The 23,882-nt window shown below is 41.1% G+C and overlaps 1 protein-coding gene across 2 annotated transcripts in view; it reads right to left on the bottom strand.

The window, feature by feature from the left end:
- The window catches only part of EGLN1 (egl-9 family hypoxia inducible factor 1), a 57,364-nt gene extending 33,687 nt beyond the window's left edge, over positions 1-23,677 (bottom strand). The window contains exon 1 of one of the 2 annotated variants that reach the window (XM_072823083.1): positions 22,623-23,677. In XM_072823083.1, coding sequence (XP_072679184.1) covers positions 22,623-23,582 — 960 coding nt within the window. In that variant the 5' untranslated portion in view covers positions 23,583-23,677. The remainder of the gene's footprint in view (positions 1-22,622) is intronic. The other variant, XM_072823084.1, reaches the window with a different exon arrangement.
- Between the last annotated feature and the right edge of the window lie 205 nt (positions 23,678-23,882).

Below are 23,882 nucleotides of genomic sequence, written 5' to 3'. Positions count from 1 at the left end.
CCCAGGTTGAGCCTCCATGTCAGTGAGAACGGAAACTACACTGAGAGGAACCAGAGACACACTGAACAGGAGCACGAATCAACTCAAGGTTTAGTAGCACCACGGCTGGGAGGATGTCAAGAACATGAACTTTAAAATGGAACACAAGATAAGGATTCAGAGGGAAGATGATGGAGGATTAGTTGCGATCAGATATGAACACTCTAAAATATGAATAAGACCTACAGAAAGCACACCTTCATGGTGCAAGAAGAAAATCCAACAGAAAAACAGCAGTAAGGGGCCATCATCACAGTGATGTTACCCGAAGATACAAAACTGGGTGAAAGCGAGGGGATGAGCCATGTTGGGGATGGCAGTGGGAGCAGCAGAGCCCATTTACTCTGCGACCACACGGGCAGACCCTGTCCTGGGCCCCGGGTTCACTCGCATCCTCCCAACAATCCTGTGGTACAGGAATCACCCCAGTTTGACAGATCAGAAACATGAGCTTGGAAAGGATTCAGGTTAAGTTCCAAGCTCACACAGGAATGTGGCAGGGGTGTAACTGAAACCGGGGTCTACTTGATACCAAAGCCAGTGGCCAATCTCCATATTACACGTGAAGAGAAAGCGCTGACGCCAGATCGGAGGGAAACACCTACATTTAGTGAGAAGAAAGGAAGCCAGCAGACAGGGTTCCAGAGATGACAGAAAGCCAGGGCAGTGCAATAGCAGGTCACCCAAGGTAGGAGAAAAGGAAACTGCACAGCAGTTGTGGGAACTCTGACAGCTCACTATGTGCCAGGTACAACCCACTACACACACCGGCTCATTTAGTTCCCTCCACCACTGTGACAGAAGTGCTATTGTTTCCCACAAAACAAATGTGAAAACAAACCAGATAACCCGCTGGCTTCACACAACTAGCCAATGGCAGAGCAAGGCTGTGAATCCAGGCATTCTGATTCTGAATGCTACACTAACCAATATACCACACTACCTCTGGGTTCAAGTGCTACAGAGCAGCTAAGGAGAGAAAAGATGCGAGAGAGAAAAGGACAAGTCCTCTGACAAAATTAACATTTTATGTTAATTAATTGAACAGCTTTCAAAAGATTAGTTTCAGAACAGCACTTGAAGGCACACATCATATTATCAGGGAATTTAAGGAAGAAATATGTGATAAATGAGTAAAGGCAGATGGTATCACCTACTTGTAGAAGTCATGGGGAGAAAGGCAGAGAGAGTATCAATTTATGGGATTAATACAATCAAGAAAATATAAACCAGTTGTTTTCATTAATAACAGATCTTTTTTCTTTGCCAATTGTTAAGAGGTATTTAGAATAATTATTCAATAAATGCCCTTTGGGTATCTGATACATCAGACATCACATTTTTAAGATCCCTTACTGATTAAGAGTATGACCTATACCAGTTTTCTCAGATCCAAATGGGAATTAGAAGCTCCATGAAGTTCTAAGAACTTGTCTGGCTTTCACCCTGGGTCAAAATCTCTGATTCAGAAGCTCTACAGAGGGCCCCTGACACTAGTGTGACACTAGTGTGATTCTCATGCTAAGCTTACACACCTGGAGGACCCTCTGCACACACTGCCTATGTGAAGACAGGACCTTGGTAAGTGTCTGAGGTTAATATGAACTTACTATTTGATTGATACTCTTTAGTATTTATGTGAAAAAAACAGCTCCACGTAGAGTACGCTGTACTTATATACTATCAAAAGAATGTTCCTTTAACTGAGTGGTTGGTATTTTTCTTGAGTATGAGTTTGTCTATGTTGAAATTAAACAACATTCCAATGGTGCATTTCTGAAATTATTTCAGTTAGGAAGGAGAAAAACTCATTGGATAAATACTTGGCTTCTCCTCAATTTTTTAAAATTAAAAAATTTCTGTCATGCATGGAGCAAGATCAAGTAGGAGACCTGAAAATAAATACAGCACCCTCAAAACATGCATAAATAAAACCCTTCTTCACATGTCTTACCAGATAAAGCTCTCCAATCACATTATCCTGATTTGGGCTCTGGCTCCGTAACTTCCTAGTTCTGTGATTTGAAACAAGTTTAAAACAAAAACAAAAACTTTCTGTGTCTCAGTTTCCTTAACTAAAAAATGAGGAAAATAAGTACCTACACACTAATATGGTTGTTGGGAGAATTAAGCAAGATAATCTGGGCAGAAAGAGTACTTATAATTGTGGGTGGTACATAAGCATTCAGTAATGTTGGCCATATAAGAATATAAAAATCTTCTCTAACTCAGCAATTTTATTCTTGGAAATTTTTCTTATAAAAACTGGGCTAGTATCCAAAATATAAAAAGAACTTATCAAACAAACCCAAAGAACAAATAATCCAATCAAGAAATGGGCAGAAGACATGAACAGACATTCTTCCAAAGCAGACATACAAATGGCCAACAGACACATGAAAAAATACTCAACATCACTTGGCATCACGGCTATACAAATCAAAACCATAGTAAGATACCACCTCTCATAGAATGGCTAGAGTGACAGATGTTGGTGAGGTATGGAGATAGGAGAACCCTCTTGCATTGTTGGTGAGAATGCAAGCTGGTGCAGCCAGTCTGGAAAGCAGTATGGAGGTTCCTCAAAAAGTTGAAAAGAGAGCTAGCCTGTGACCCAGGAATTGCACTACTGGGTATTTACCCCAAAGATACAAATGTAGTGATGTGAAAGGGGACCTGCACCCTAGATGTGCATCAACATATGAATGGATAAAGATGTGGTTCCATTCCACACAATGGAATACTACTCAGCCATCAAAAAAGAATCTTGCCATTTGCAATGACATTGAACTACAGAATATTATACTAAGCAAAATAAGTCAATCTGATAAAGACATTATTGTATTATTTCACTCATATGTGGAATTTAAGAAACAAAACAGAGGATCATAGGGTAATAAAGGAAAAAAATAAAACAAGACAAAATCAGAGAGGGAACTAAACCATAAGAGACTCAATTATAGGAAACAAACTGAGGGGCACTGGTGGGGGGACATGGTAACTGATGAACATTAAGGAGGGCATGTGATGTAATGAGCACTGAGTGTTATAGAAGACTGATGAATTACTGACCTCTACCTCTGAAACCAATAATACATTTTATGTTAATTAATTGAATTTAAATAAAATTTTTTTAAGATTACTCAAAAACAAGACACCTATAGATATCTTCAAAGATCTACTGAAGAACTACTGCTGAAGTCACAGCAAAAACCTAGAAAGAACACAAACTTCCACCACAAGGAGCTAGTTAAATAATTTATGGTACAATCTTTTCCTCAGTACAATGTTTCTGAGATTCATCCATGTTGTTGCCCCAGAGAGTACAGTTCATTTCATTCAATGGCTGAATAGGATCCCACTGCATCATGTCCCACATCTTATTTATCTAGTCACTAGATAATGGAACCTTGGTTATTTCCTATTTTTAACTACAATGAATAATAATACTCAAGTCTTTTGTGGATAGGTTTTTACTTCTCTTTACAGATATAGAGGAGTGAATACTTGGATACTTAGGGCCATATGATGAGTCTATATTTAGCTTTCTGAGAAATGGCTGACCTATTTTCCAAAGAGACCATGTCATTTTATATTCTACAAGTAATGAATGTATCAATATACGAGGATTCTAGTTGTACTACATCCTTACCAAAATCTGGTATTACCAATATTTTAAATTTTAGCCATGTTAGTGTATGTACAGTGCTATCTCATTGCTTTTAATTTTCATATCCCTAACAACCAATGACGCGGAGAATCTTTTCACATATTTGGTCATTATATATCTTCTGCTGTGAAGTATCTGTTCAAATTTTTTGTCTCTTTTAGGTTGTTTTCCTTATTATTTTGTTATAAGAAATATTTATACCTCTCTCCCTCACCCACTCTGAAGAAAGCCAGCTGCCATATTGTGAAATTTTGTCATGTTTCCTACCCTATAAAAGGTCAAGGAAAGAAGAAAGTCCTCCAGCCAAGAGCCAGTGAGGAACTATAGCTTTCAGTCCAACAGTCTGCAAGGAACTAGATCCGACCTACCAGCAAGGAGGAAAAAGGAGAGAGGGCCACATTTACAGGAGAATGGAAAACACAGTGGGATTTTCTCCACCAGTTCTTGGTTGTTACACAAGTGAGCCATCACTGACCTATTTCCATGATTCCAACATCCAGTGAATCACCCTGACCACTGAACTTTGCCTTTAAAAATATTTTCTAATAAAAGAAAACAGAAGCTAAGTGATAAACACTTAAGAGTAAATTATAAAGAATAAAAAATTAGAATAGCACAATGCAGAGAGAACAGTGTTATTTTCCACTGTTACTTCTTTCCTCTTTTATCTCTGTATACGTAGATTATAACATAGGTTTATATCTAGAAGAATTTATATATTCCAGATACAAGTTTTTTGTCAGATACAGGTTTTGTAAACATTTTGTCCCCAAAGGTAATAAAATATTTTAAGTGGTGTTTTTCTTTTAAGCAAAAAGCTTTAATATTAAAGTCCAATTTTTCAGTTTTTTTTCTTTTATGATTCATCTTTTTGTTTTGTCCTGAAAAATCTCTGCCCATCTAAAGGTCACAAAGATTCTCCCAAATTTTCTTTAAAAATTTTTATGGCTTTAGGTCTTATATTTAGGTCAATAATACATTCTGAGCTTAGTTTTGTGTATGGAGTGAGATAAGGGTCATGTTCATTTTTCCAGATACATATCCACATATTCTGACACTATTAAAACAAACAAAACAAAAACTATCCTGCATTGAATTACCTTAGTATCTTTGTAAAAAAAAAAAAAAAGAAAAAAAAAGCAACAAAAAATCTGATATTTTGTGGGTCTATTTCTGGACTCTTAATCCTGTCCATTGACCTAGATGTCTACATCTATTTCTTATTTGACTCAGAGGTGATTTAGGAATGTGTTGTTAAATTGCCACAGATGTGGGATTTGCAAGATTTCTATTCTATTTACAATTTAATGCCACTGTGGTCCAAAAATATACTGTGAATTATTTCAATCCTTTCAAGTTTATTGAGACTTGTTTTATGGCTATGCATATGGTCGATTCCAGTGATGTCCCGGGTATGCTTATTCGGTCATTCTGAGGAGTGTTCAACAGATGTCAATTAGGTAAGTTGGGTGACAGTGTTCAAGTCTTCTACACCCTCACTTATTTTTTTCTACTTGGTTATAACAATATTGAAATCTTCACCTGTAATTTTTAATTTGCTACTGCTATTCTATTGTCAGTTTTTGCTTCATGTATTTTGAAGCACTGTATTATTTTTATAATCAGAAACGTATAAAGTTTCTGATTTTATACAAAGGAGCAAATGCTTTTCTATATGTAAGATTTTTACAGTTCAGATATATACACAATTCCCAAATTGGAAAAGATAGCAGCAACTGGGGTGGCTGGATGGCTCAGTCAGTTAATAGACTCCTGATTTCAGCTCAGGTCAGGATCTCAGGGTTGTGACATCAAGCCCTGCATTGGGCTCCACGCTCAACAGGGACTCTGCTTAAAATTTTCTCTCCTTCTCCCCTGCTGCCATACACTCTTGTACGTGCCAGCATACTCTCTCTGTCCCTCCCAAGTTAAAAAAAAAAAAAAAAAAAGATAGCAATCATAAAAATTACCAAGCATTTAAGCTATATTAAATTATTAAACTATTCAAAGTATTGTATAATTCAAAGGAATCACTCTTCTATATAATACCTGGATAGATACAGTATGTATGTATGTATTTAGTCAGTTGGTGGGCCAGAGCCCAGGTCTGGCGGCCAGTGCCAAGCCCATGTCCCAGTCCACTGATAGATACATTTCTATAAGAAAAATTTGGTTATGAACACAAGAAGTTTAACTTCACTTGCCTTTCCATTCCTTTTTTTTATTTTTCAAGTAGGCTTATGTCCAATGTGAAGCTCAATGTTGGGCTTGAACTCAACCCTGAGATCAAGACCTGACCTGAGATCAAGAGATTGATGCTTAACTGACTGAGCCACCCAGATGCCCTTCCATTCCTTATTTTCAAATAAGCTTTATTTTCTTTGTAAATGACTAAAATGATCTTATCCAGCGTCAATATTGAAAAGCTACCTACTGGGGTGCCTCGGTGGCTCAGCTGGGTAAGTATCTGCCCTCAGTTCAGGTCATGATCTCAGGTCCTTGAATGGAGCCCAGCATCGGGCTCTTGGCTTAGCAGGAAGCCTGCTTCTCCCTCTGCCTCTGCCCCTTCCCCCCTCCTCATGCTTGATCTCTCAAATAAATAAATAAAAGCTACATACTACAATATATAGAGTTTGTATCTCAATGGTTTCTTGTTTCCACTGTTAACAATGTTAAGAACAATCAATTTTAGAAAAAAAAGTGTGGAACCTACAAGCAATTTCTTAAAACAAGGGCAACATAAGCTTCTTAAAATGCATTTTTCACTATGAACCCAATTATCACAAGTCAAATTCAATAGCACAGACACCAAACTAATTCTATGAATTGGAGATAACTACAAGATGATAATATATTAAAGATAAAGGTAAAATTTCAGCCACAACACATGGCTGAAACATAGCTAACCCCAAATACTCCTCTTTATTTTAGGGAAACAAGAATTAACTTTTAGGATTTTGCTCTAAAAGCTTTCTATTAAGTTACAGACTATATGGTAAATAAAAAGAAATAGTAATACCAATAAATCATGAAACTATGTATGTATCAATAAAAGCTAAAAATAAGTATAAACTCATTTGTGAGATCTAATCCAATCATTTTAAGCACTAGCTTATTTATATGCATGACTAGCTTTTAAAATTAACACCTAAGAGTTTCCATTTTTAAAATGTACCTTAAATAATTAAATTAATAATAAATAAAATATTCACTGCCATCTGGCTTCACTTTGCTAAGATATAGGGGTGCTGAAGGAGGGTGAAGGGAGTGTTGATATGGGGAAGAAGGGGCAAGAGAGAAATCCTTTGATCAAGGTGTCCCCCGTCTGTTATTTCATGACCCATGGTGTAACACAACAATCTGAAATTTAGCACAAGATGCCCTTATCAACTGACCATTTGTTTTTCCACAGAGCCAAGGCACTGTGTGCCAACTACCTAATCAAGAACTGATTCATTTTAATTAAAAATAAGGTTCTGCAAATGTTGGGAAAACTGGACAGATGCAAAAGAGTAAAACTGGACCACTTTCTTATACCATTCATAAAAATAAATTCAAAATGGATTAAGGTTCTAAATGTGAGCCCTAAAACCATAAAAATCCTAGAAGAGAGAACAGGCAGTAATTTCTCTGACATTGGCCATATCAACATTTTTCTACAGATGTCTGCTGAGGCAAGAGAAATAAAGCAAAAACAAACTACTGGACTATATAAAAATAAAAAGCTTCTGCGTAGCAAAGGAAACAAGCAACAAAACTAAAAGACAACCTACTGAAAGGGAGAAGGTATTTGCAAATGATGCATCTGATAAAGCGTTAGTGCCTAAAATATATAAAGAACTCATATGACTCAACACCAAACCCCCCAAATAATCCAATTAAAAAATTGACAGAAGATGTGAACAGACATTTCTCCAAAGAAGATGTACAAATGACTGACACATGAAAAGATGCCCATCATCAGGGAAATGCAAATCAAAACTGAGATATCATCTCACACCTGTCAGAATGGCTAAAATCAAAAACACAAGAAACATCAAAAGTGTTGGTGATGAGGTGCAGAAACAGGAATCCTCATACACTGCTGGATAAATATGCAAACTGGTGCAGTCACTATGGATAACAGTATGGAGGTTCCTCAAAAATTAAAAATAGAGTTACCATACCATCTGTTAATTCTACCACTGGATATTTATCCAAAGAACACAAAAAAAATTAACTCAAAAAGATATATGCACCCCTATGTTTATTGTAGCATTATTTACATTAGCCAAATTATGAAAGCAGCCCAAGTGCCCATGAGTAGATTATGGGAAAAAAGACATAATATATATATATTCACACACACACACAGGAATATTACTCAGCCATAAAAAATGAAACCTTATCATTTGCAAGGACTTGGATGGAGCTAGAGTATAATGCTAAGTGATGTAAATCACTCAGAGAAAAGACAAATATCATATAATTTCACTCATATGTAGAATTGAACAAACAAAACAAATGAATAAAAAATGAGACCAAAAAACTGTAACTATAGGGAACTGGTAATCACTAAAGGGGAGGTGAGTGGAGTGGGGGGCTGGGTGAAATAGGTGAAAAGAATTTAAGAGTACATTTATCATGATGAGCACTGAGTAATGCATAGAATTGTTGAATCAGGGACGCCTGGGTGGCTCACTGGTTGAGCGACACCTTTGGCTCAGTTTGTGATCCCAGGGTCCTGAGAAGAGTCCAGCATCAGGCTCACTGCAGGGAGCCTGCTCTTCCCTCTGCCTATGTCTCTGCTTCTCTCTCTGTGTCTCTCGTAAATAAATAAATAAATAAATAAAATCTTAAAAAAAAAAAAAGAATTATTAAATTACTATATTATATACCCAAAGCGAATATAACACCATTATGTTAACTATACTGGAATTGAAATTAAAACAAAACAAAAAACAAAATAAAGTTCTGATATGCCATTAAAAACAAGTCAAGAATTCTGAATCTAAAACTGAACTTTAACTTGTGATGCTAATGTTAACCAGTACAATGCACAGGAACAAAGGTCTAGAGTTAAGAGCAGTTAAGCCAAGGCTCAACAATTTGATACGGTGCTGCCGAAAGCTAAAAGTATAATCGCTTTTTTAAAAAAAGCTTCTCTCACAGGGATGCCTGGCTGGCTTAGTCAGTGGAGCATGCAATTCTTGATCTCAGGGTTGTGGGTTTGAACACCATGTTAGGTATGGAGATTACTTAAAAATAAAATCTTTTTTTTAATTTTTTTTAAATTTTTATTTATTTATGATAGTCACAGAGAGAGAGAGAGAGAGAGAGGCGCAGAGACACAGGCAGAGGGAGAAGCAGGCTCCATGCACCAGGAACCTGATGTGGGATTCGATCCCGGGTCTCCAGGATCGCGCCCTGGGCCAAAGGCAGGCGCCAAACCGCTGCGCCACCCAGGGATCCCTTAAAAATAAAATCTTAAAAAAATGTATTAAAAAAAATAAATGAAAAGCTTCTTACCACAATCAATTATTCAGTATTTCTCCTCTTAATTAGGTCAACATGATTCCCATTTCATAGATGAAGAGACTGGGAGAGCAGGACGCCTGGGTGGCTCAGTGATTGAGCATCTGCCTTCGTCTCAGGGCATGCTCTGGGGTCCTAGGATTGAGTCCCATATCGGGCTCCCTACATGGAACCTGCTGCTCCTCCTCCTTCCTATGTCCCTGCCTCTCTCTCTCTCTGTTTCTCTCAAGAATAAACAAATAAAATTTTTTTAAAAAAAGAAGAGGAGACTGGGAGAGGTTCTGATCAGTGCTCAAAGCGAGCCAGAGAACAAGAATCCAGAGCAGATCAGGGCTGGCAGGACTATTTTCATTTCTGGCTTTTGTCAATAATCACCTCTTTTCCCTACTGTCCTCCCTTTCCCTGGACAACTCTAAGAGAAAGAAATACCTCCAAGAGTCTTTAGGGTAAATATATATATATATATATATTAGAGAAATACTTTACTGTTATTTGCCACATCAAAACACAGTTCTTGAAAACTAGCAGTATGAACAAATTATTCTTACATATTTATTTTTTTTTAATTTTTATTTATTTATGATAGTCATAGTCACAGAGAGAGAGAGAGAGGCAGAGACACAGGCAGAGGGAGAAGCAGGCTCCATGCACCGGGAGCCCGACGTGGGATTCGATCCCGGGTCTCCAGGATCGCGCCCTGGGCCAAAGGCAGGCGCCAAACCGCTGCGCCACCCAGGGATCCCTATTCTTACATATTTAAAGATACTTTCTACCAAAACTATCAAGAGATGCTTCAGATCTAACAACTATAGGAACTATTTTTAATATAAATAGAATCAACCAATATGAATTCTAGTTTCATTTTTGTAAGAGTGTCCTTAATCCCGGGCACTGGGTGTACTGTTACTAAGGGTTTTTTGTTTTGTTTTGTTTGAGAGGGAGCGCACAGGTGTGCATACACATGCAGGGGGAGGAGCAAAGGAAGAGGGAGGGAGAGAATCACAAGGAGACTCCTTGCTGAGCAAGGAGCTGGACCTGGGGCTTGATGTCACAACCCTGAGATCATAACCTGAACCGAAATCAACAGTTGGGATGCTTAACCAACTGAGCCACCAAAGTGCCCCAAGAATTTTATTTTTTAAAAATTCAAATTAATCTTACAGAAATGCCAACTACAAGTAAAAAACCAAAGCAGAAGCAAAACACATACGAACATATACAATGGGAATAGGGAATAAGACCGTATAATGGGAAGCGAAAAAAGAGAAAGAATCACAATCCAGTGTTAATCATTAGTGATAAAGGTTCTCAGTCTTTCGTGGTAGAACTGCACACCTAGAATTCTAAAGCAAGTTTTAACCTAGCAAGATGTGCTTGAAGAGGTACTAAGGTCATCTACTAAGGTTTCTACCTTGGTACATACCAGTTAACTTTTTGTTTTGTTTTATATCCAGACTGTATGAGGCAAACATCTTTCAGAAGTCTGTACATATAATAAGTTATAATATATCCCTGTATCTGGGTCTTGAGAAGTTAAATTGACTACTACCATAGGGATAAAAATCCAAAGCATAGTTTTATAGACACAGGAGAAGAAGAGCAACTGAATAACGAAATCTTACTCTACCATAACCAGATATTAAATGCTTAAAAATGTTTTTTTGTTTTATTCTTTAGAACTCTTCTTATAACGTGTTCTTAATGTAGGGTCTATGGATGGGCCTTATTATAAGCAAAACATTATGTGCTTGTTCTTTATTAGGATGGGAAGGTACACAGCTTCCATTAGATTCCTAAAGGGAGGGAATGCCTGGGTGGCTCAGTGGTCGAGCATCTGCCTTTGGCTCAAGTCGTGATCCCAGGGTCCTGGGATGGAGTCCCTCATCAGGCTCCCTATGGAGAGCCTGCTTCTCCCTCTGCCTATATCTCTGCCTCTGTGTCTCTCATGAATAAATCAATAAAATCTTAAAAAAAAAAAAAAAAAAAAAAAAAGATTCTTAAAGGGGTCCAGAAGCAAAACAAAGTCATGAGCCACTTACATAACTACCTTGGAAAAAACTTCTAAGCTCTTGGTGAGGATGCTATTATCATATATGATTTTTAGCGAAAATTTTCTTATATGAAATACTCTGGGTTGCATGCACCCCAAACTACCACCATTCTTTTGCACATAAATTATCTGCAGTAAATATGAAATCTCTGGCTACTTTCCTTACCAACCCAAAAACCGTATTCAGAGAATGAAAATACATTTTAAGTTCCAAACTTCAGCATAATTAGGAAGTGCAACTCTTTTTAAGCATGCAAACGTCTGAGTGCATTTCAAGATCAAATCCAAATTGCACTGTCCAGTTACTGTCATCTGCACTACCCTCTTTGAACAGTTAAATCAACTGTTTCCCCCCAAGCTGATTAAATGCCTGAATACAGCTGAAGGTTTTCTGATCATGAAGGAATATTTCTCACCTTGCTTAACCCATGCCTTCTTTTGTTAAATATTACTCTTAAACTTCCTTTCATGTTATTTGAAATTCTGAATAAATTACAGTCCTAAAACCAAATCGGAACTATGATCATTTTAGAAGTTTAAAAATCTGTTCTTGAAAATTTTTACTCTGTACATGAATAATGCAATATCCATGTTGAACTTTGTGTCAGCTTGCTAGCCGCAAGCTTCTCTTCTTTCTTGAGGTCATGCAAAAGAGGATACAAGAGGTCACTGTCAACATGTCTATTATGTTGCTTTGTTTTGAAGTGACATGTGTTCCCTGGGGAGTCTCATGCCCCTGGTTGGGGGGAGGGAGGGAAGATATGCAGGCCCTTCCCCCTTGAGATTCATGGATGTGCAGGGTTCTACCACAATCTGTAACCTGATCGACTGACTCTAAGCTAGGCAGGGCATGAAACTTCATTCCACCTTCACAGTAGACCTTTCTTCCCAAACTTGCAGTTAAAAATAGTTTAGGCCATATTGGCCTTGGTTATTTTTATCTAGAAAATAGACTAGAAACAGCACAGTAAACACAGAAAGGAGATGGTCACAACAGGACAAAAATCCTCAAAGACTTTCAAAAAGTGTAGTTCTAGAAATTAGATGGAAATAAGGGGAAGCAGGGTAAGGTACTGGGCGGGGCAGGTGAGTACAATTCACCAAGTGTTAATATACAAACAATAAAAAATATGAATGACAACTAAAGGTGCTATGCCTTAGGACAGAATACTAAAGAACAGTCCTGTGTCCTTACATCTTTCTGGAGAAGATTCCTCAGGAATAAAGGTATACAAAGTTTTCGAGAAAAAAAGAGATTGGTGGAGGTACAGAGTTCAAGGCTATATTTGGGAATGAGATTTAAGCTAGATCTTAGAGAAGGTAAAAGACTTAAATTGCTGGAGCAGGGGTGTTGGAGTCATAAACCAAAGAATTCATAGATATGCTGGTCTCGAGAAGGGCAGCAATGGGGAAGAACATAATCTGGCAGAAATAGTGGTTTTCTTCAAAGAGGAGTAGCAAATCAGAATGGGCAGGTGGTGTGGGCCTAAGCAGTTGCTGAGCATTAGATGCATGAGAATCAACTGCACCCTTACAAATAAAACTCAGAAATATTTTTGAGTAAGATTTTTATAAATGTTAATAAATTTATGTGAGGTGGATATAAGTGGTACACAGAAAAGAGTGAATTAAGAAAAAAAATAACACTGTGAAACAATCCAGGTATAAAGTGATCAAAAACCTCAATTGGAATAGCGCAGTAGAAATTCAAATATAATACTTACTGGATGCCCGATGCAAGGAGCATCGCACATAAGATGGGTCCTATCCTCAAGAAGTTCACAATTAGTAGAGGAAACCCACCAGCGTGGACAATGTTCTATCAATGCTACGAAGTGTCACAGCAACAGATAGAATAGCACTGTAATTCTGCTTAGAGGCACTGAGTCAAGAATCAATCAACTTAGAAAAACTTCCCTATCACCTTTTCACACAGAAAGCAAATGCAGGTTCAAAGAACCTGCAAGAAGGCTCCAGTGCCTAGAAGAGAAAGTATATGATGAGAAATGAAAAACATTTTTTTTAAAGTTTGTATAGCGTATGAAGACTTTGGAGGAAACAAATATTTTCAAGCAGGATAATGATATGATCTGTATTTTGGAAACGTATCACCAGGATAGAAGGGATTGGAAAGGAAAGATACAAAAAGGAAACCGGCTTTTGTAATAATTGAGACAGAGAAGATGGATCTCACCAGCAAATCATAAGTGGGAACAGAAACCAGACACAGATAGGAAATAATTTTTAAATGAGCACAATTTCCATGTTGATAAAGAAGGTATGCTCTTCTAAAACATGGTTCTCTTTTCAGACTTAGAGACTTTCAGTGGATTTCCTCCACTTCCTCCGGACTGAACTGCTTCCAGGAGACCTTTCCTGGCTTGCAGACCAATTCAGGGCCCCTCTGACCTGTTCCCATGGGATCCTGTCCATCTCAGCAACATCTACCACACAGAGGACTCAAGGCTATCTTCCCCTCCAGAATGGCAGACAGAATTACCTTGGCTCAAGTGCTGTAGAACTCCCAGTGCCCAGCACTGGTCCTGGCATATACTGGGCACTCTGTAAACAGTTGTTGAAAAAAATAAATGCAGTCCACAGACAGGATCAATTTTAAACCTGTTCCCTCCTCTCCCCATCAGAAAGCCCTATACCCTCCAGCAGGAAACTTAGAGTCTTGATCATGTTGAGTTTGCAGTACTTCCAGAACATGCAGGTGGAGACATCCATCAGTCCATCAGATCAAGGAGCTCCGACAAACCCTGCCTGATCATCTGCTGAGCACTTCTCATGCATTATCCGTCTCTCTTCAAACTTTATTGAATTAGGTGCCATTAACTCCTATTATACCAATGAGGAAGCTGATGCTTTAATTGTTAGAAAATGTGCCTAAAATCAGAATGCAATTCAGTAGCTAAACAAGGGTCTGAACACAGGCAAACTAACTTAAGAACCTGTGCTTCCCAAGCACGTCATTGACATCAGCCAGGAAGAAAAAGTGATGACTAGAGCAAAGAGAGAAGACAAAGCACAGACCATTAGAAACAATAACATTTAAGGGGCAGACACTGCAGAGGAGGAAACAACTTAAGAAATGGCCTTCAGATCCTTGTGTAATTCCTTCCCCTGGAGTGTGGAATCAATCTAGTGATTTGCTGCAAACAAAAGAATACAGTATAGGTGATGGGTGTCTCTTCTGTGGTTAGGGTACAAAAGCCTGGGACTTCAGTCTTGCTAGGGCGTTTCTGGCTTGCACACTTTGATGGAGTGAGCTCCTGTGTTGGAGGCCCACATGGCAAGGAATTGAGGTCCTCAGTCCAACAACCCACGAGAAAATGAATGCTGCCAACGGCCACAGAGTGAGCCTGGAAGCAGACACACCCCATTCAAGCCTTGGGAGGAGACCACAAACCCTGGCCAGCAGGGTAAGGGAGAGTGAAAGAGAGTATGAAGCTTGGCTGTGCCCAGATTTTGTTTAAAGTCACTAGGGTTTGGGGTAGTTTGTTATGTAGCAATAGGTAACTAATACAAGTGGATGTTTCAAGTTGTTCCCGCCTGTGGCTTCTGACAATGATGAGGAGAAAGTTAAGAAATGAGCTTCAGGAAGAAAACTACAGGGACACCTGGGTGGCTCAGAGGTTGAGCATCTGATTTTGGCTGGGGTCGTGATCCTGTGATCCCCGGATTGAGTCCCACATGGGGCTCCCTGCATGGAGCCTGCTTCTCCCTCTGCCTGTCTCTCTCTGTGTCTTTCATGAATAAATAAATAAAATCTTTAAAAAAAGGAAGAAAACTACAATTAGAAGTTGCGAAAAGAAGGAAAACTGAAACAGAGGTCTGCAAAATTCAGTCTTAAATTGAAGTTATTTGAATTGAAAGTATTGATTCCTGGATTCTATAGCTCATGTTGACTTTTCAGGTTTAAAATTTTAAGAACCATTTCATACATGATAACCTAATGTCTATCCATATTTCCATGCTGCTCCTTTACTCTGGCGTCAAAAGTGAGGCTTCCTATCTCCTCAGAGTCCTCGATACAATATTCTAATTTTTACACAATCAAGTTCCCGTTTGATAGTTGGTACTTTTATTTCTAATTCCAGTGTCAGACTCCAAAGCAAGGGGATGAGAACTCCTATACCTCTGGCATTTTTCAGATCATTGAATATGGAGCCTAAGCTATCCTAAATTTATCCCCTCTTTACTTACTACTATAGGTCTCTATAAGCCATCTTAAGTGAGCAATTCATGTAAGACAGAACGGCCACACTGGCTGACAGCACCCAAAATGCTGCAAGATTTCCTGCAGTAATTCCTGCAGGCAGCCCCCATGGCAGGGCTGAGAGCACAGTGTGCAAAGAAGCCATGAAGCCTCTGGACAAAGGATGGGCTCTAAGGTCAACAACAGTAGCAGCAAGCACAGCCAAATTGAAGGAATGTGCAAAGGAAGAGCAGAGAACTTTTTTCTGTAGCTCTGGCTGCAAAATAAGTGTCAACCACCTGCTATAAATGGAAACTGAAAAAGTGGGGCAAGAGAAGAAAAGGCAGAAGAGTTAGGGCAAGACAAAATAATCATTATTTCCTTCCAATTGTCCAAGCCAAAAACCTATTCTTGACTCCTTCCTGTCTTTCAGACCTCACATTAAATCCATCAGCAAATCTCACTGACTCTATATATACCCAGAACCCATGTCTGCAGTTACTCCCCATTGCCTAGGGTAAAACCCACAGTTCTTGCCATGCCTTACAAGGCAAAATCCTACATGATGTGATCTTACTTCCTAACCCACCACTTCATGGATCGAAGCTCTTACCATGATCCTCCCTTACTCTTGTAACCACAGCGGCCTCCTTCTTGTTTTCTGACATATCTGGCATATTCCATGTCAGGGCCACTGTATTTGTTATGTAATGACTTCACTAGAAATGTTCTTCTTGCAGGTATCCACATAACCCAGGTCCTCACTTCATTCAAGTGCCTACTTAAATACCATCTTATAACTTTATTGGTCCTAAGAGAAGAGTACCCCCTTATCACCCTGTTCTTGTTTATTTTTTGCCTTAATATTTGCCACCTAACATGTGACATATTTACTTATACACTTATTTAGTGACTATCTTTCCCACTTCTTGCCTACCTCAAGCAGAATTTAAGCCCAATGAGAATGAGGGTTTTTTGGTGGTGTCATTGTTCAGATTGCTAGCTCCTAGAGAAGGCAAGTACTCACTTCATATTTGGTGAATGAACAAATGAATGAAAAGACTATCAAAGAGGACTCAGAGAACACAACAAGGTGAACCAAGAGTATGTACATTTTGCCTTGGCAATGAAATGGGGTTTGGGACATTGAATGAGGAAAATGAGGATTCCAAACTCATGAAAATTTTATAGCAGTCTCAATGAGCAAATAGAGGCTACAGATACTATCCGAGATCTTTGGAAACAGAACTATGGATCGGTTCTGGGAAAATGTGATAATGATGTATGAAACATTCCAATAAAGGTGGCAGAACAGTTCAGCATTTGGACTAGGAAATACAAGTGTGAAAAAAAAGTATTTTAAGGAAGGACTTAGGTTAACCATCTGTCAGTTTTCTGTTTGTTGTTTTGTTTAGTCTTTTAGAACAGAAAGGTTCTAGCTGCAATAACCATCAAAGACAAGCTATGAATATGGTTCATAAATGATATGAATGCCATCCTGTAATTATAAACAGCATTTCAGGTACAGAACAAGGGCATAGTGGGAAAGGAGGTAGAATACAAGCACAGCAGAAAAAGGCAGGCATAGTAGTAAACTGCATCTATGAAAACCATCTAAGCATCTGTTCAAGTGAAAGGGAGACTGAAACATTTAGTGTCACTTTAAAGGCCTAAAGCAAAAAATTGAATAAAAACTAAGCTGATAACATCAATCCAATGGCATGCCAGAAAGGCACAGGCTTCAGAAAATATTGGAGAAGATAAACAAAGGTAGATTTGCAGCCTGATAGGAAAAAAAGAAAAAAGAAAAGGAAAAGAGAGAATGAATGTGTAAATCAGAAATGCAGAGTGGAAAGACAGTTCCTACTAAGCAAAAAGAGAGGGAAGGCCAGCTTTAGGAAAATAGCTTTAATGTTGGAGGAAAGAGAAGGTGAATAAAGAACTCTAGGGAAATTAGGGAGGAATTAATTAAAGGAGGAAAATTTAAACTACAATGGCAGATAAGCCAAAGTATATAATGAGAGGAGTAAGAGGGAGAAGAAAAAAGAAGTTATAAATGTTCAAGCAATTCTCAAAAATGGCATAGTACCACAATTAGTTAAGTAGGAATATGTTATTTTTACATGCAGTGCAGCATAAAGTTGCAGATATAAGAATCTATTGCATCAAATGCCAGTCAGTTTTGTTAGTAAGTAGCTCTATGTTGTTGAACAAGTCACTTAACCCCTCTGGGACTTATTTTCTCTGTTTAAAAAGAAATGTATCCGGATGCCTGGGTGGCTCAGCAGTTGGGCATCTGCCTTTGGCTCAGGGGGTGATCCTGGGATCTGGGATCCAGTCCTGCACTGGACTCCTTGTAGGGAGCCTGCTTCTCCCTCTGCCTGTGTCTTTCTCTGTGTGTACATCTCTCAAGAATAAATAAATAAAATCTAAAATTAACAAAAAAAAAAAAAAATAATAAATGTATGTGTTGGAGGAGGGAGTGGTCAGATCAAAAACGGGTGGGTGATCATGCTCCGTCTTTTTTCCCCTCTAGCTTATAAGGGGGAAAGACAGGAATAGCACAGAACTCTTAGAGAAAGAATCAGAAAAACAGGAAAATTTTAAGATAAGTAAATAGTTAACGACAGTTTCACAATGGGCTTTACAATTTAAAGTGCTTTTACATGCATAATTACATGTACTCCTCATAGCAAGTCTGCAAGGCAGAAAAGGCAAGTATGATTTAACACCACTGTACACATGGAGTCACTGAAGCTCAGAGTTATTAGGCAATTGGCTCAAGGACACAGGAGTAGGGGTAGATCCAGGATCCCAGCCAGATGGAATAGCAGCACAAAGTCCACCATCCTTCCATGTTCAGATGTCATCCTCCCATGTGACTAAGTCCTTGCAGGGTATTTTTGCAGCTTACTAAGCAACAGATGAGTGAAGACTTGTAAACATGCAAAAAAAAAAAAAAAAAAAAAAAAAAACAGAATCCCTTTCCATTTAAAATAAAATTCCTTTACAGCTAAAGGAGTTACCTTATATTGTGAACTACATGGAAATGAATTCACTATACCAAATGTTTTCCTACAAAGTTGATCTTGGTTCAGTCACAACCTATGAAGACTGCTGTTGCAGTACACACATAGCTCTTTTAAAAATGGTAAAGCACTCTGAGAAACCGTTATTACTGCACTTGCAATGTTTTCTACCTTTTCACATATGGAATAACAGACTTTGATCCTTAAGACTGATAGAGCTATTAAAACATTAAACAAGCCACTCCTTTTTGTACGTTGTGGATGCCAAGAGTATAGAGAAAGTGGCAGAACTAGAGTGAGAAGGAAGTTTTGTTTATAACATCTGAAAGGACTGTCACCACATCTCTCCAGTAGTGATATAAAAGCAACAGGATTTTCCTCATCCTACTCTTTGCTCTGAAAGCTATCATCAGCCAGAGCTGACCAACTGCCACACTAATGAAAAATCATAGGATTATAATCTGCTTATTAGACTCAACCCATTTTATCACTTCTTTTCTTTTTGTACATTTTAACTGAACAGAGTAAATTTTGGATGAATTCCAAAAATACATATATGATTCTGGTATCTATATTCTAACAGGCCAATCTTTTCCTTTGGAGTAGCTGAGAAGCTCCAACTGAATAGTTCTGCATTTTCCCATGATCCCTGGTCGTCTGCATTCCTTTTCTTCCTCTACCCAAGTAAAGCCACCTAGGATTTCTCTGAGCCCACACGACACTACTCTTCACCAATCATCAGACCATGATCTCTTCCTACTGAACACCACCGCCAGCTAAAGGGTGTGAGAAAGGAAAAAGGATCAAAGGTCAGTTTAAGGTCAAAATAGGGAAAATCCCGAGAAAGGGGCCAGAGAAAGTGGAAACTGAAGCTCAGTTACATCAGTGTTCTCGTGTATTACTTCATCCTTCGCCTGTGGTTCCTCTTTTCAAGGAGCTGGACAAACAAGGGGCCAGATAAGCATTCTAAAGTAGAAGCCTGGGGGAAATCAAAGCCGAACACTGAGCAAGCCACAGCCAAATTATACATCATCTGATTATCAGGCCCTCATACACACAAAGACTACTCAGAGTAGATAATATAAATAAAAAAGGACAACCGAATTTTGGTCAGAAAACTTCAACACAAGTCCTGGTACGCTGCATGATTTTCTGAGGCTCATCTTTCTAAATCACACACAGGAATAGTGTATCAACAATTCTTACCTATTTTACAGTGTTGCTATGAAAATCTAAGTGAGAAAAACTACATATTTGAGGCAAGTGACTTTTTAAATTACTATAGCGTTGTAAAGAATAACAAAATTCTTAACGGAAGACCCTCTCTTCAATCCCATACATAATACCCATATTCTGCCTCTCTTAAAAGTTACACTGAAATGAGCATGATTCAAATGGGTTAACAATTAAGTGGCTTTTCAGATACTGAAGTAAACACTGTGTAGTCATCTATTAAAAAGTTTATAGAAGCCAACCATAAAGTACAGTTATTCCTATACAAGGCTAATGCTATCGCCATTAATAAAATATATCAAATTTTAGTCCCAGTAGCATACTAAGTAATCTCCAGCTCATCTAATATCCTACCTATGTGGAGTGTAGTAGAAAAAGCCTGAGGCTTGATAAATGACCTAAATTTGAATCCCAATGAAGTCGGCATAAGTGGTAGGCCTGAGCCAAGTCTGACCTGAAATATCCTCAAACGTGAATTAGGAATATTACTACCTACTGCATAGGAGTAAGATTATTGTGATCATGTCTGTATTGGGCCTGCTCTGGTGTCTAGCACATTATGGTGGCTCAATACATGGTGGCTAATAATCCTACTGCCTTCCCATTCCCCCAAAGCAAGATCTTTGGGTTTCTCAGGAATACTAAAATCACACGATTAAACACGATTAACAGAAACTCTCTCCATCAGATACAATGAAAGGGATTCCCTAAAATCATTCATAGATTCTCAAATTGTGTGCCAAAAATTAATGTAAGCATAAGATCAATCTAAAGAGTTTAAAACCTGTCCTTTTGGGGCACCTGTGTGGCTCAGTTAAGCGATGACTCTTGGTTTGGGCTCAGGTCACAATCTCAGGGTCATGGGATCCAGCCCTGCGTCAGGCTCCACACTTAGCCAGAGAGTCCGCTTAAGATTCTTCCTCCACTCTCCCTCCTCCCCTCTGCATGCACACACGCTCTCAAATAAATAAATCCCTTTCAAAAAACTAAATAAAATACATGCACTCAAGTGGCTTACCACCCCGAATACTGTTCCCTTCAGCCACTGGGTTGCCTGACGAATAAGGTGGTATTTTCCAACAACCTCCCCATGAGAAGCAACTCCTCTAAGAGCTAGGCTGACTACTGTCCCCTCCCTGAGGACAGATGAAAACAGTGGGGACAGGAGAGGACTTAACTTGGAAAGCTAAATTAACCAAGGAAAGCAGATCAAAGAAGATTTAGGACATTAACTTCTACGGGTCTTCGCCTTAAGTTTATACCTCAACTAATGACTCTGGTCAGTGTGCAGAGAGCTATATTGATATTCCCTCAAGCTATATTGATATTCCCATGAACTGCTCTAGAGTTCATGACTATACTCAGATTTGATCCATGAAAAAAGTTGTTTTTCTTTTTTTTTTTAAAAAACATAAATGAAACTCTCATTGAAGACTGAGAATGAGATCTAAACAAGCTCCTCTTGTTTTCTTTCAGCTTAATGTTAAACGCCTATTGATTTTTTTTTTAAACTGCATATTAAGACGTGTGCCTTCATCCAGTAATGAATGGCAATATATTAATTAGGCTTTTTCTTCCCCCCACAAAACGTTCATGTTTAGAACTTTCCTCATTGCCTTATGCTCAGCCTTTCAGGCAGCCTGAGAGTCACCCGTAAGGACTGCCAAAAGAGATGCCCTGACAACACACAAAAGAACTAGTGGGAAGAGTCAGTGTGTGTGCACAAACACACACACGTGATGATCTCCTAAGACAAGCTCTTAAAACTCAAAATATCAGACAGAGATTGATGGTGGAGGAGGGTGGAGCGGGGCGGCCTGGGGAGGAGCTGGATACAAAGAAAAGATTAAGACCTGGCAAGCAAGCAAAATGAAAAAGAACTGGGAGAGTATTAAGGAGAGAAGAGTCTCCTGCTTACCACAGAGAGAAGGGAAGGGGGATCAGACTAGGTACCAGCAGAAGAATGTGTTGGGGGAAAAAACTTACAACAGTAAAGAGAAAACAAAGAGATTCCACCAAATTGAGACTTTAGAATGAGCCCTCCCTCCTGCTCCAATTCCATGGGTTTAGTTTTTTGTTTTTTTGTTTTTTTCCAGGAAGCTACCACACAGTTGTTTCAACAGAAGGATTATATTAACAAAGCAAATAAAGGAAACCTCTGCTAAAAATGTAACCTACCTACACTGCAAGGTCTAAAAACGGAAATACTTCTTTCCCCGTTTTGTGGTGGGTTTCAGAACAGTAGAGACAGGGAGGGGGAGAAGAGCAATGAGAGGGAGGGGAGCAGCCAAGCTCTTCCAGAATGCGAGGAGTCTTTCGACTACATACTTGTGTTAAATTTACCTTTTCGCGGTCAGGCTGGCAGAGTCTTAAACCAAACAGCATTCCACTCTGTAAACCAGATCTGGTGAGCACCTCCAACACCATACAGAGAATTTAGGGGTACATGCAAACACAAGGCACATGCAGAACCAGCACTTGCTTTGGGTTCTACTAGCCTAATAGCCCCCACCGGGAGGCTAACGCTCCGATAATGTCTGAATTGACGAACAGTGCACTGGAAAAGGAAAAATTGGAAAAGGGGAGGGGGGGGGAAGCAAAGTGCAAGGAAGGGTCCTAGGTCTAGCTACAAAACCATGCAATTAGAGACGCTTGTAGACGGGCAGGACGTGACAAATAGCGGGCGCGGATAAAGGGGCTGCCCAGAGGAACACTTATCTGTGGATTCTATCCGTTCTCCCGAAGGGGTGCTACACCAGAGGAAAACCACTTTTACAAAGAGAAACCACGCTCCCGGCCCCGGGCGGCCCCGGGCGGCCCCGGGCGGCCGGCGGGGAGGGCCCCCCGGCGAGGGATGTCCAGCGCGGCCCCCTAGCACGCACTTACTTTCGTCCGGCCATTGATTTTGTAGTTGCCCAGCTTCCCGTTGCAGTGGCGGATCAGGTCGTCCATGCTGCTCATGAGCAGCCCGATGGTTTCGCAGCCGGGCTCCTTGCCCTCGATCCAGGTGATCTTGTCGCCCCGGATGTCCTTGGACGAGTCGCTCTTCTGGCTGACCAGCTGGCCGTCCGTGAACTTGCCGGTGTCGTGCAGGGCGCGCACCTCGTCGCCGATCTGCTGGCCGGTCTCCTTGCCCAGGAAGTCGTCCACCACACAGATGCCGTGCTTGTTCATGCACGGCACGATGTACTCCAGCGCCAGCTTCAGCGCGGGCAGCGGCTTCGTCTGCCCGTTGGGCCGCAGGCCGCCGCCGGGGCTCAGCCCCTCGCCCGGCGTGCCGCTCGGCGGGTACAGGTTCGTCTTCTCCGGGTCCTCCTCCTTCGCGGGCTCCGCCTCGGCCGCCGCACACGCCGCCGCCGCCGCCGCCGCCGCCGCCGCCGCCGCCGCCGGGCCCTGGCCGCCCGCAGCCGCGCGAGGCGGGGACGCGGCCGCCGCGGGGTCGGCCGCGGGCTTGGCCTTTGCCTTGGCCGCGTCCCCGGCGGCCCGCGGGCCCGCACTCTCGGCGGCGGCGGCGGCGGCGGCGGCGCTGTCCCGGCGCGGCGCTGCCTTCCTGGCCTCCCTGGGCTCCCGGGCCTCCCTGGCCTCCCCGGGCGGCGGCGCGGAGGCGGCGGGCGCGGGGCCGGGGTGCCGCTGCTGGCCCGCTCCGGGGCCGGGGGCGCCTTCGCCGCCCTGGCACACCAGCTTGTGCTTCTTCCAGTCCTGGCGCTGGTGCTCCTTGCTGCAGTAGAAGGAGCTGCGGCAGCGGCTGCAGCGCAGCAGGTTCTCCATCTTCCCGCACAGCTCGCAGTACTGCCGGTCTCGCTCGCTCGGGCTCGGCCCGCCGGGCCCGCCGCTGTCATTAGCCATGGCGGCGGAGGCCGAGCGGGGCGGGTGGCGGCCGGAGGGCCTCGCCCGGGGCCGGGGAGCGGGCGCCGCGGCCGAGGCCGTCACTGCGTCATGCACCCGCCGCTCCCGCCTGACGGAGGCCGGCGCCCCGCGCCCTCGGCCCGGCCGCTTCCTCGTCCTCGGGGCCGGCCGCGCGGCGCCGGCGGCCGCCTCAGCGCCTCATCGCTGCCGCCAGCCGAGGGACCGCGGCCCGCGCCGCGCACGGCGACCTCCGCTCGCGCACGCGGGCCCCGGCGCGCGAGCCCCGCCGCCCCGCCGCCC

This window comes from Canis lupus, chromosome 4 (assembly GCF_048164855.1).
Source record: "Canis lupus baileyi chromosome 4, mCanLup2.hap1, whole genome shotgun sequence".
Lineage (NCBI taxonomy): Eukaryota > Metazoa > Chordata > Mammalia > Carnivora > Canidae > Canis > Canis lupus.
Note: the sequence above shows the minus strand (reverse complement) of the source record. Positions and strands in the feature narration are given on the sequence as shown.